Source organism: Dama dama, chromosome 20 (genome assembly GCF_033118175.1).
Source record: "Dama dama isolate Ldn47 chromosome 20, ASM3311817v1, whole genome shotgun sequence".
Lineage (NCBI taxonomy): Eukaryota > Metazoa > Chordata > Mammalia > Artiodactyla > Cervidae > Dama > Dama dama.
In genome coordinates this window covers 28,590,405-28,602,531 of record NC_083700.1, presented here as the reverse complement: position 1 = coordinate 28,602,531, position 12,127 = coordinate 28,590,405, and the positions used below count along the sequence as shown (strand labels likewise).

General features: G+C 47.8%; 1 protein-coding gene across 1 annotated transcript in view; it reads left to right on the top strand.

Moving 5' to 3' along the window:
- VANGL1 (VANGL planar cell polarity protein 1) overlaps nt 1–12,127 on the top strand; it is a 58,655-nt gene that overhangs the window by 34,279 nt on the left and 12,249 nt on the right. The window contains exons 5-6 of the mRNA XM_061121075.1: nt 9,518–9,651; nt 11,063–11,195. Of these exons, the coding sequence (XP_060977058.1) occupies nt 9,518–9,651; nt 11,063–11,195 (267 nt within the window). The remainder of the gene's footprint in view (nt 1–9,517; nt 9,652–11,062; nt 11,196–12,127) is intronic.

Genomic DNA, 12,127 nt, shown 5'->3' with positions numbered 1-12,127 from the left:
CGTCCAGGGGTAATTATATTTGCATCTCTGGGACTCACATAAATGAGTCCCAGCATCACTGCAAACACTCCTGACCGTCAGTCACATGGAAGTCAGTTTACCTCCCAAGTCCAGTGACACCCACACATCCAGGAAGCTGTCGCCTTGTTCACTGACCTGGGAAGAAGTAGCAATCAGGTCAAATCAAGGTCATCCGTTTCTCTCCCAGGGTGGGATTTTCCCAAAGAACTGAATCAATTTTCATTGTGGAGCCTTCATTTTAGAGTTTTCTCAAAGACCTGCTTCCAGTCTAAAATGCATCTACTGGGTAGCGCACCTTAAGGAGCACGAGCTGGGGTGGCTGTGGTACCCATGCCCCTTTTACTGGCTGCATCCTCTGGGTCTTCACTGCGGCTCACCCTCGCTACTGCCCATGTCCCTACCGACCTCTCTGCTTACCCTCTCTCCTTTGCCATTCGTCCAGAGCCTCAGCCACTGTTAACCTTAGCCCCGCCTTGCCCTCTACCTGCCTCCCTACTTCTGTACTACACAGAAGTGTATTCATGTGCATGGTGGCTGGCGTGCATGTGTGCTAAGTCATTTCAGTCATATCCAACTCTTTGTGACCCTATGGACTGTAGCCCACCAGGCTTCTGTGTCCATGGGATTCTCCAGGCAAGAACACTGGAGTGGGTTGCCTTGCCCTCCTCCAGGGGCTCTTCCCCACCCAGGGATCGAACCGGCATCTCCTGCAGCTTCTGCATTGCCGGTTGATTCTTTATCATTGAGCCACCGAGGACCACAAACTGAGTGTCTTGAAACAATTTCCTCTGAGTTGTGGAGATTAGAAATCCAAAATCGAGGTGTTGGCAGGGCCATGTTTTCTCTGCACCCAAAAAGAGGCCTCCCTTGCTCCTCCTGGCTTCGGCAACTGTCTGCAGTCCTTGGTGCTCTTCCCCTGCAACCCCATTGCTCTTGTCATAGCCACTTGGGAGGATTGTTGAACACCAGTCTGTTTCTGCCTGTGATGCTTTCTCCACCTGGAATTGACCTAACAGCCTGTTATCCACAAGATTTGACCATCATTCATCTTTTAAGACTCAGCTCAAAGACTCGGCTCTGCCTTCTCTGTGGATCTTCACCTCCACTCAAACACTGTGTCTCAGCCCCGGGTCACTCCGTGTACTTACCTGTTTAGGTGGTTGTCATCATCGATGGGATTGTGAGCCCCATGCGGGGTCATTCACATCCATCCCAGAAGTTGGGACTTAGTGGGTGTTCATAATTTCTATTAATACTTGCCTGTGGAGGGAGTTGTGAAGGCTGGTCATTAAGATCTTTCTGAATGTCAGTGTTTATAGTTGGCTGGCAGGATAATGAAAATTGACCCTGAAAGGGGGCTTTGGGGATTTCACTCTGTGGTCAGAACACTCTCTCTCCAATGCCTTCCTGTTAGTGGGGTTTTTCTGTTGTTGCTGTTGTTCAGTCGCTAAGTTGTGTCCGACTCTTTGTGACCCCATGGACTGCAGCACATCAAGCTCCCCTGTCCTTCACTATCTCCTGGAGTTTGCTCAAATTCACATCCATTGAGTCATTGACTGGTTTGATCTCCTTGCTGTCCAAGGGACTCTCAAGAGTCTTCTCCAGCACCACATTATCAACAACAAAGCTAGCGTTTGTGGGGGGCAATAGCATGTAAGAAATGCTTTCTTGTTTTTCACACATTGGGAAAGCTGTTTTCGTTGACAAGCTAAAGGAAGCAATTAACATTTGAAAAGAGGTGGCTAAGACCAGAGCAAGGCTTCCCCACCTGACCCTTTCTCTTTGCTCTGGGAGAAGATAAAGCTGCAAAGTGTACCTCTGATGAGTGAGCTCTAAAGCCTTTATATTTCTGATTTTAATAGCATATGCTAGATTAAGGAGATCAAACGAGTCAATCCTAAAGGAAATCGACCCTGAATATTCATTGGAAGGACTGATGCTGAAGCTGAAGCTCCAGTACTTTGGCCAGCCGATGCCAAGAACCAACTTATCAGAAAAGACCCTGATGATGGGAAAGATTGAAGGCAGGAGGAAAAGGGGACTACAGAGGATGAGATGGTTGGATGGCATCATTGACTCAATGGACGTGAGTTTGAAAAACTCCAGGAGATGGTGAAGGACAGGGAAGCTTGGCATGCTGCAGTCCATGGGGTCACAAAGAATTAGGCACAACTGAGCGACTGAACAAAAACAAGATTAATTGCGGAATTCCGGGTCAAATCCAAGGAAAAGTGAATGAACAGGAAATAGACAATTCTTTACTGGGTGTGGGGGGGTTGCGGGGGGCAATGCTTTTTTTCATGTCTCAGAGCCCTTATCTGCAAAATAGGAAGGTTAAAAGGGAGGAGATTTGTGTCCACAATTGTTTTCTTCTAGTATTTGTTGGACATTTACAAGAAAGAGAGCCTTGGGTGTGGAAGGAAGTCGGGGGTGGGGGTGGACCAGTGGGTAGAACTTAAAATAAGGTCATTTTAGTACAGAGTGAGAATACATTTTCTTATCAAGCATAGGCTGAATGATTTCTGGGGTGTTTTAAAGAGCTTATGCTTGAATTGGAAGTTGGGACAAGATGGACTCTGATTTCTTCTATTCTCGAGTCTATGATTGGGTGGGTGAACACTAAAACTCTCTTCATTTCCAAAATGTTGTGATTTGATGTAAGTAGAGATTGAGTCATGCTTTTTATGTCCAGGAATGGGGTGAATATTTTAGCCAACAACCAACCCTATCCCTTGTTACAAAATACTCATATTCCTTAGTAATATGATAATGCTTTATGTTCATATAATCCTTTATAGTTTGTAGATGCTTTCACTGGCAGTTTTTCATTTGCTCTTCTCAATAACCAAGTGCAGTAGTTGGTATTCTCTCTCCGTCATCAGCCAGTAAACAGGCCAAAAAAGGAAAAATGACTTACACAGTGTACGGAGCAACAGGATCAGAGCTGGATTCCGGGCCCTCTGACTCCAAGTCAGTGCGTGGTCTACGCTGTATACCAGGATGCCTCCCTGAAGCTATAGTTTTGATTTTTCAGAAAGCAGAGAGTTGGCAGCAAATACTGCATAAAAACAGAGAATAGCCTGACTTTATATATAGTAAGTCCCTAAGGGAAACAGTACAGAGGGGACCGGTCCTCATGGTATCCACCTGTTGGCCCTTGATGGGAAGGGTCATACTGGTGCACACAGGGGACAGATTGGCCCCCACAATAAACATGGACAGTGCTACCATTAATAAGCCATTTGCTTTGGGTCAGGACCTTAAAATTTATTATCTCATTTAATCTTTAAAACAAACCTAAACCAGGCAGGCAACTTTTTGGGAAATAGGAAAGTGGAGGGCAGACTCTGAGTCTCCAACATTTTTCCTGACCTTAGTGCCAACTGTTGAAGTCTTAGGAAGTCATTAACTTTGGAATTGTCCCCATTGACATTTATGCTTATGAGACAATTTACCATGGGTGACTCCAGTCCCAGCTCAGACCTGTATGTTTGGACCTCACAGTCTGTCACTAGAATTTATGATCAGCTGCCTGCACTGGGCTTGCACACGTCACTTCATTAACGTTTTAGTCATACATTTTATACAATTGAGCATGTTATAGAGGCTTCCCAGGTGGCACCAGTGGTAAAGAACCGGCCTGCCAGTTCAGGAGACGTAAGAGATGTGGGTTTGACCCCAGTGTTGGGAAGATCCCCTGGAGGAGGGCATGGCAACCCACTCCAGCATTCTTGCCTGGAGGATCCCATGGACAGAGGAGCCTGAAGGGCTACTGTCCATAGGGTCTCAAAGAGTCAGACACAACTGAGCAACTTAGCACACACGCATACCATGTTATAGCAAGATTGTCTTGTGGTGTTATAGTCTCAGCTTACAGATGAAGAATCTGGGGTGTGGAGAAATGAGTTAATTTGTTCAAGGCCAGAGAATTAATGGAAGAGTCAAGGGTCATGCTGTCTGGGTCCCAAGCCCACACCATTTTGCAGTGTGCATTCTTCTCCCCCTATCAGAGAGCATGTGGAGGCTGCAGAGCTATAGATAGGACATGGATTTGTTTTTGTTTTTCAGAATTTATTTTTTGAAGGCATGTCTTTCAGAGTTTTATGAACTAAAATTTGAACTGTATTCAGAGGTGCTTCTCTTGGTATTTTAGAAATGTAGCACGTAGGTGGAGCTCTCTTCTCCATTGCCATGGCACTTGTATGATGGTTATTACTGACACTGGAAGATGTTTTATGGCTGATTAGATGCAGCATTTCACATTCCAACTTCTCTGTCCTGAAAAGAAAATAGGCCAGTAAGGCAAGGGTGAGTTGCAGATTCCACTGTGGATGCTGAATTCCCTCAGACGTCTGTGCTGATCCATCGCTGCCCTGTCTTGTCCACGAGCTCAAGTTTGGACCAAGTAGTGTTGGGGGGTTACTTTCCCATTGGGAACGATATCAGCTACTTCTGGTCCTGATCATGGGTGTTCCATCGTCTATGTTGCCTTTCCTAGGCCCATTTGGGATTCCTGTACTTGCTTTTTTCTTTTTAAATTATTTATTTAATTTGTGGCTGGTTCTTCGTTGCTGCACGGGCTTTTCTCTAATTGCGGCGTGCGGGCTTCTCATTGCAGTGGCTTCTCATGTTGCAGAGCACAGGCTCTGGGGCGCAAAGACTTTAGTAGTTGTGGCATGTGACTCAGTAGCTGTGGCTCCTGGGCTCTAGAGGACAGGCTCAGTAGTTGTGCTGTGAGATCTTCCTGAACCAGGGATCAAAACCCTGTCTTCTGCATTGGCAGGCGGAATCTTTACCCCTGAGCCACGAAACCCTCTACTGTGTCTTTATGTGCAGGTCGCCAGTGAATTTCTGTTATGAGCTATTTGTATTTATGGGCTATTTTCCCCACATATTTGCAGTCTGTAAAGACAGGTATTTCCCTGGATAGTGACTTGGGAGGGTGTATTAAAATGCAGTAATTATTGAGCTCAGAGCTCTCTATCTTGGGAAAGTGCTCCTTGCCATGAGGTTTTGGTGGGGCCCTGTGCACAATCAATCTGGACATCAGGCTCCACCTGCCTGTATTACAGGGTTTCTGCATGAGGATTGTTCAGCCAGGTTACTGCCTCTTGTCTCTGACTGTGATGGTGATAAGAGAGGCGGCACGTTTCTCACCAGCTTGGTTTTTCTTGCCTCCCTCCTTCCCTTGAGATGATCTGGTCTGGAGACTGGGACTAGTTGAAGGGCTTACTTTTGTTCATCTCTGAGCCCCCTTTGCTTCTGAAACTCCATGGTTTTGTGAAATACACGCTCAGAACTGATCCTGTACCTCTGGCAGTTTGAGGGTTTTCTCAATGAGCAGGCTGGGCCAACGAGTACCGTGCACTGTGGGGGAGCCACAAATAGTGTCTCCCTGTGTGGGGGGATGGGGGGAGACTTTGACAGGCTTGCTGGAGAACCACCCTAGCACTTGAGACTCTGCTGAGAGATTAGTGGGGACCAGTGGGTTGGAAAGGTTTCCTGAAAGAAGTCAGTTCTCCTTTGGCCCTGCGAGATGCTATATTTGAAAGATGCTAAGGATGGCGCTAGTGGTAAAGAACCTGACTGCCAGTGCAAGAGATATAAGAGATTCAAGTTTGATCCCTGGGTCAGGGAGATCCCCCTGGAGGATGGCATGACCACCCACACCAGTATTCTTGCCTGGAGAATCCCATGAACAGAGGAGTCTGGCTGTCTACAATTCATAGGCTTGCACAGAGTCATACACAACTAAAGTGATTTAGTACGCACACAAGGGGCATAGGCAGGTGGCTTCTGAACCCCCACACTGGCTGAGGACAGGGGGTGCTCCTGCATCCTAGCCTTGTGGGGCCATGACCTAGACCAATGCCAGGGTACCCTGCAGGGTGTCCCCTCAGGAGGTGCCAAAAGATACGTTAGTCATGGGTTTCTTTTATCCTGGTTATTGAACAAACTCAACCAATTCAGAGCATGAATCGGGAGCCAGAATAGAAACAAAAAAGACCTTAGATTTGGGGTTGAAATTGACATCAGACTTTGTACTGGAGCGAGAGTCACTTAGTCTGAGCAGAGCTCCTCACTCAGGTGCCTCAAAGCTCATTTTCTCTGTTCACACTAACGTTGAAGTTGTACAGGGACAGAGGGTGATGGCCCGAGGCAGCGAGGTTAACAGCAACTAGGAATGACTCTGATAGCCAGCTGTGAGGGAGAGCACGGAGAAGAACGTGGCGTGGGCGTGGGCACAGAGCTCCGCCTCCTAACGGGGTCTGACCCCTCTGCTCTGATAAGTAGGCGGCACAGCCCAGCGCTTAATGCAGGTGATGATCATGCCGACTCGTCAGCAAGACTCCGGTCATATATCACATAGTTGACTGTCTTCAAAAAGATGAGGAAAGACAGACTGGATTTTAATCCAAATCTCAGCTTTGTGTGTGTGTTTTTTTCCTTTTTTAGCTCCCACTTTAGCTGTCACCTTAGGGGCAGGGGGTTGGGGTGGGGATGGAGAGCAGGTCCACCATTGCTTCTGGGGCTTTCTGGAGCCTCTGTTGAGACGGGGCTGGAGGAAGAGAATGCCACCTATCCCATGTTACCTGTCTGGTCCCTGAGCCCTCCCTAGGCCTCCCAGGGCTCTGGCGTGATGCAGGCTGTGGATTTGCCCAGCCCTTCCATAGCTGGGCATGGGCAGACACCCTTTCTCTGGGTGACATGGTGGTTTGGGGGGGCAGAGAGGTTGGAAAATATGGCCACCAGGCTCCAGTCCAGCCGTTCCCTCTCCGCCTCCCAGGCCCCAGCTGAGTTAGTGTGACGGTCTGGGCCTCTCCTTGCGGGCTGGCTGAATAAAAAAGCCAAACCCCACAACCACAGAGGGTTTGCTTTGAAGACGGGCCTGAGAATAAGCAAGTTTTAAATCTTGATCAGGGGAATACTTCTGTGCTGGATTCCAGACCTCTTGAGATGTGTCTGTGTCAGCACAGGAGTGTGGGGTGAAGTGGTCTGCAGGCTGAGAATCTGTGTGCGTGAACAGACCTGTGTCTGTGTGGAGGGGCTTCGCATCTCCAAGAAGCCCAGAGGCTTTGGAAAAGCAGTACCTGGGCAGGGGGATGAGGTACACAGGAGCTCTGGAGCGTTTGTCTGTGACGAGTGACTAGGCAGGGGCCTTGGTGGGTCTAGGATGGAGCAGGTGTGCCGAAGAAGCACGTGCCCTGCCCCAGGGGGAAGGTCACAGACAGAGGAACAGCGAGGAGGCTGGCCATGCTGAGCCAGTGATCCGCTGGGCGGGGGCGTCTATAGAAGTTGGGAGGTCTTCTGCACAAAGATCTGTGACACACAAACCTCAAGGGCCCCTTGACTTCCTCAGGAAGCCCACCCAGGTGCCCACCCAAGTCCGGGCTGGTTAGAAGCCCTCTTCTGTGCTTCCTTGGCTCCTGTGCATTCCAGTTGGTGGTCACAGAGCTTCCGTTCCACTTCCATCAGCAAGGAGAAGCTCTTCCTACCCTATCTTTGCATTCCCAGGACTTGACTGACGCAGGTACTTAAAAAAGAACATGATGAGTGGGCGACTGAGAAATGAATGACTAGGGCTTTTGAATGTGGGTTTGCTCTTAGGAATCTCATTCTTCTGTTACTGGAAGTTGATCTTGCCACTTCTCCCCAGCCCTGCATGAGTGTGCATATCTAGGTTGATACTAAGCCTTGACTGAATGCAGATCACAGATCAAGGCCCTGTGTGGGGATATGAGTCAGAAAGTACTGCTGTGACTCAGCTCTCAAGGAGGTTAGCTGGTTGACTTCTAGACTGTTTTTCAATTCCCATGTTAAACTCTGGGGACACGACCCCAAGGGGAGCTGAGGACTAGATTGACAGTGTCAAACTGATGGGTTAGGGGCTATCTTGTCTTGGTGTAAAGATCCCTGAGCCCATTGGAGAGGTATAGCAGGCAATGGAATCCTCTGGGAATTAAAGGCAGTTGTGTCCTGATGCCCAGGCTATTGTAAATAATCCTTATAAGCACATCTACTGCAACGGGGAAGAGTCTGCCTTCAATGCAGGAGCTACAGGAGACTTGAGTTCGATCCCTGGGTTGGGAAGATCCCCTGGAGTAGGAAATGGCAACCCACTCCGGTATTCTGGCCTGGAGAATCCCATGGACAGAGGAGCCTGGTGGGCTAAAGTCCATAGGGTCACAAAGAGTCAGACACGACTGAAGTGACTTAACACATGCACTTAGCAGGGAACCAGGAAGACAAATATAAAGGGCAGAATACAGATAACTTTGTGGAGTTTAGCATACCAGTGGTTGGTGAACACCTAAGAGACCTGGAGAGGTTGGTACATACGTACACTGTCCTACAGCAACCGCACATCTGGGAGAAGGAGCACAGGTTAGAGGATGGAGATCCAGACTGAAGTTCCAATGCTACTGTTTGGTGCATGTTACCCTGCCTGCAGGTCATGGATTTTTGAGTCTTGGTTTTCTTCCCTTGAATGATTGTGTCAGGTGAGATGAGGTATGTAAAATCCCTGGCTGTGTTAGTATACGGCACTCTTTGAAGTGGGGAGTGTCCTGCATCTGTGACTAAGAACCTGTTCTTTTGCGACTGATGCCAAGTATGGATGCCCCAGCCCCCCGCCCCACCCCACCCTGCTGCCTCTTCTCTGCTCCTCCACTGCTCGCTGAGGGGCCAAGCAAAGGACAGGTTAGAGATCTCAGGACACTGGCAGGGAGGGTCCCCTTCACATACCCTCTTGGAGGGCCGGAGGCAGCAACTCATGGAGCTGGAGGCCTTGCAGACCAAGAAAGAGGGAGGTCTCAGCTGATTCCTCAGGGGAAGGAAAAGGGTCTTACTTCCTCTGAAAGAGGGACTTCTCACTGGCCTGGGATGGATGGGACTAAGAGAAGGAGGTGTCTGCAGCTAGCATCTTTCCAGCGCACTCTTCTCTGTGCAGGTGTTGTTTGAGCTATAGAAAACTGAAAACCCTACCTTCCTTCCACTGGAGGCAATGAGGTGTATGTGGAGACACTGCTCTGGATCCTGAGAAACTTAATCTATACTTTGTTCTTTCACTCAGTAGCTCTGAGGCCATCTGTAAGTCTCTTGACCTTTTGCGGGGGGGGGGGGGGGGGCGGGGGGGGGCGGGGAAGGGGCGGTCCTTAGATTGTTATGCTGTAAACTGGAAAAATGAGGATAGTTCTGTGTAGCCTAAACAAATCTAAATGAGAAGTTAAAACATTCCCTTCTTACCTGTTAGCTACATCTGATGTGGCTAATGATGTGGCCTGGGAGAAGACTTAGAATCCAGTGGACGATGGGGCTTAGTTTCGTCTTTAAATTTTCATCCTGGACACAAAAAATGTGGTGAAACCCAGGAGCCTTCTGTATGAGGCTATCTTTGGTGTTTTATTATTTTACCTGACTCCAAAAGATGATTTTTTTCTTTTCATATAGGACCTACTGGGGAAAAAACTGCATTAATTTTATCTTCTTTTCTCAGTATCCAGCGAGCAGCATTGGTGGTTCTGGAAAATTACTATAAAGATTTCACCATCTATAACCCCAACCTCCTAACAGCCTCCAAATTCCGAGCAGCCAAGCACATGGCCGGGCTGAAAGTCTACAATGTAGATGGTATGTACCTTGAAGTGATGTCTCTGGTGGGTGTGGGAGCAGGTGGACAACTACAAAGATTAAACTCTGTTCTGTTTGGTTCTGTTCCTCTCTCAGTTTGCCTTTATGGTACATTCTCATGTCAGAACAATTTTTTCTTTTCCTCTTTCTTTTTTTTTTTGCTGGCAAACATATTTTTACAGAAATGTTGATTTACAGTCTACTTGTGTGGGAGTTTCATTCATCTTGAGATTTTATGAAAACTACAGGGAACAATAATGATGTAGTTTTTTGCCTCCTGCTGTGAATATCATACATTGAAAGCTCATAGGAAAAGGCTGCTTTTCAAAATTTGGATAAGTTACCTGAAGATTCAGCTACCCCAATCTGTTAAGACTGTAACTCCCAGGTCAGGCATCTGGTGAGGTTCTTACAGGCGTTTCTCAGTCCTGGCTGGGAGCTAGGATTGAGTGGGTAGAGGGAGGCCAGAGGCCAGTGTGGGGACATCAGAGCTGTGTTTCAGGCTATCAGATGGGTAAGTGCAAGAAACAGGACACGGTATCATTACTTGCAGGACACCTTGGGTCAGGGCAAGAGCTCTGCAGCCTAGAAGAAGATCATGTTAACAAGTCAAGTAATTTGTCAGTGTGGGTGACAGTATCCTCCCTGGTTTTTTTCATCCTTTTGGCTATATGAGATGTTCACTGTCTTGTGAATCTTAAAGGATGGGTAAATTTCACCTGTGATCTGAAAACTTAGTGCAGAATCCCGTTAGCCAGCCAAGCCATTGAGTAGATACTACGTAAGGAAGCGTGCGATCTGCCTTGTCCTTCTGTTCAGGCGATCCATGATCAGGCGATCCATGGTCAGGGCCGTGAGACCAGGAGTTCTAGGTCTGTCTTAATGAACGTTACATTTTGCAAGCCCCGAGCATGGGTCTTCTCTGTAACAGTTGTGGACACCCCAGCAGGCTCATGGTCAGTGTCTGTGTGGGTGTTGACTCTTTTCTCTGTCCTTTTCTCCCCATCGCTTTCATTCTCTCCCATTGTCTCATCGCTGAAATGCATGTTCCAGCTGCTCTCATGGCCAAACTGGAACTTCCTGTGACAGATGGTAAATAACATCTTCAGCACACTCTGTTATTTTGGGTCAGCATTTTAATTGTCAAGCGTTTTTCATCTCCTATAGAGTTTTTTTTTTTTTCCATTTCCATTCATCAGATTGGGTGTTCAGGAGATTTCCTTCCTCTTGTGAGCATTTTGAGTGCAGAGCAGGGTTCATGTTCATCTTTCTGGGAGGTTACCTTTGGGATTTGTATATGGGCTTCACAGGGGTTGGGCAGACGGTACTGACAGACTGTGGACTAGTTTTCTGCTGTTTCTCACCCCAAGGCATTAAAGCTGTCCTTCCTCCACCGTCCTTTCCCCCAAAGGCCCCAGTAACAACGCCACGGGTCAGTCCCGGGCGATGATCGCCGCAGCTGCTCGGCGCAGGGACTCGAGTCATAACGAGTTGTATTATGAGGAGGCGGAACACGAGCGGCGGGTGAAGAAGCGGAGAGCAAGGTACACTGCCCAGCCCCACCAGCACCCCGACCAGACTTTCTTTTTGCATGTACACTGACTCTTTCTTTAAAATTCATGTAGTTGATTTACAATGTCATTAATTTCTACTCTATAGCAAAGTGATTGTTACACATACATGTACATTCTTTTTCATATTTTTTCTGTTATGATTTATCACAAGATTTTGAATATTGTTCCCTGTGCCCTTCAGTGGGACCTTGTTGTTTATCCATCCTACATGTAATGTGCATGTGTGTTAAGTTGCTTCAGTCATGTCTGACTCTTTGCGACCCCATGGACTGTAGCTGCCAGGCTCCTCTGTCCATGGGATTCTCCAGGCCAGAATACTGGAGTGGGTTGCCATCCCCTCCTCCAAGGGATCTTCCCAAACCAAGGGATCAAACTGGGTCTCCTGCCTTGAGGCAGATTCTTTATCCTCTGATCCAACAGGGAAGCCCTCCTACATATAATAGTGTGCATCTAATCTCAAACTCCCCATCTGTCCCTCATCCACCTCCCTCCCTCCCTTTTGGCAACCAAAAGTCTGTTCTCTAAAGACTTTGTTTTTTTTAACCAGAATGAAATTTCAGTTTATAAACACAACCTGCTTGGGTCTTTGGAGGGAATCTCGCTCCAGTATTTCTCAAACTGTAGCATGCAAAAGCATCACCAGGAGGACTTGTTAAAACACAGGTCTCAGGTTCCGGCCCTACCCGCAAAGGTTACTTACTTTTCAGTAGGTCTAGAGTGGGGCCCACCCAAGAATTTACATTTCTTAAAAATTCCCAACTGATGATGAAGCTGCTGGCCTTCAGCCCACACTTTGACTGGCCCGCCCTCTATCCCCAGGCCCTTGCTGGTTTTCAAGAGCTGATCACTTTAGCTGAAGTGGACAAAGATGGTTTTCATCGTACGTGCTGGGCCCCTTCCTT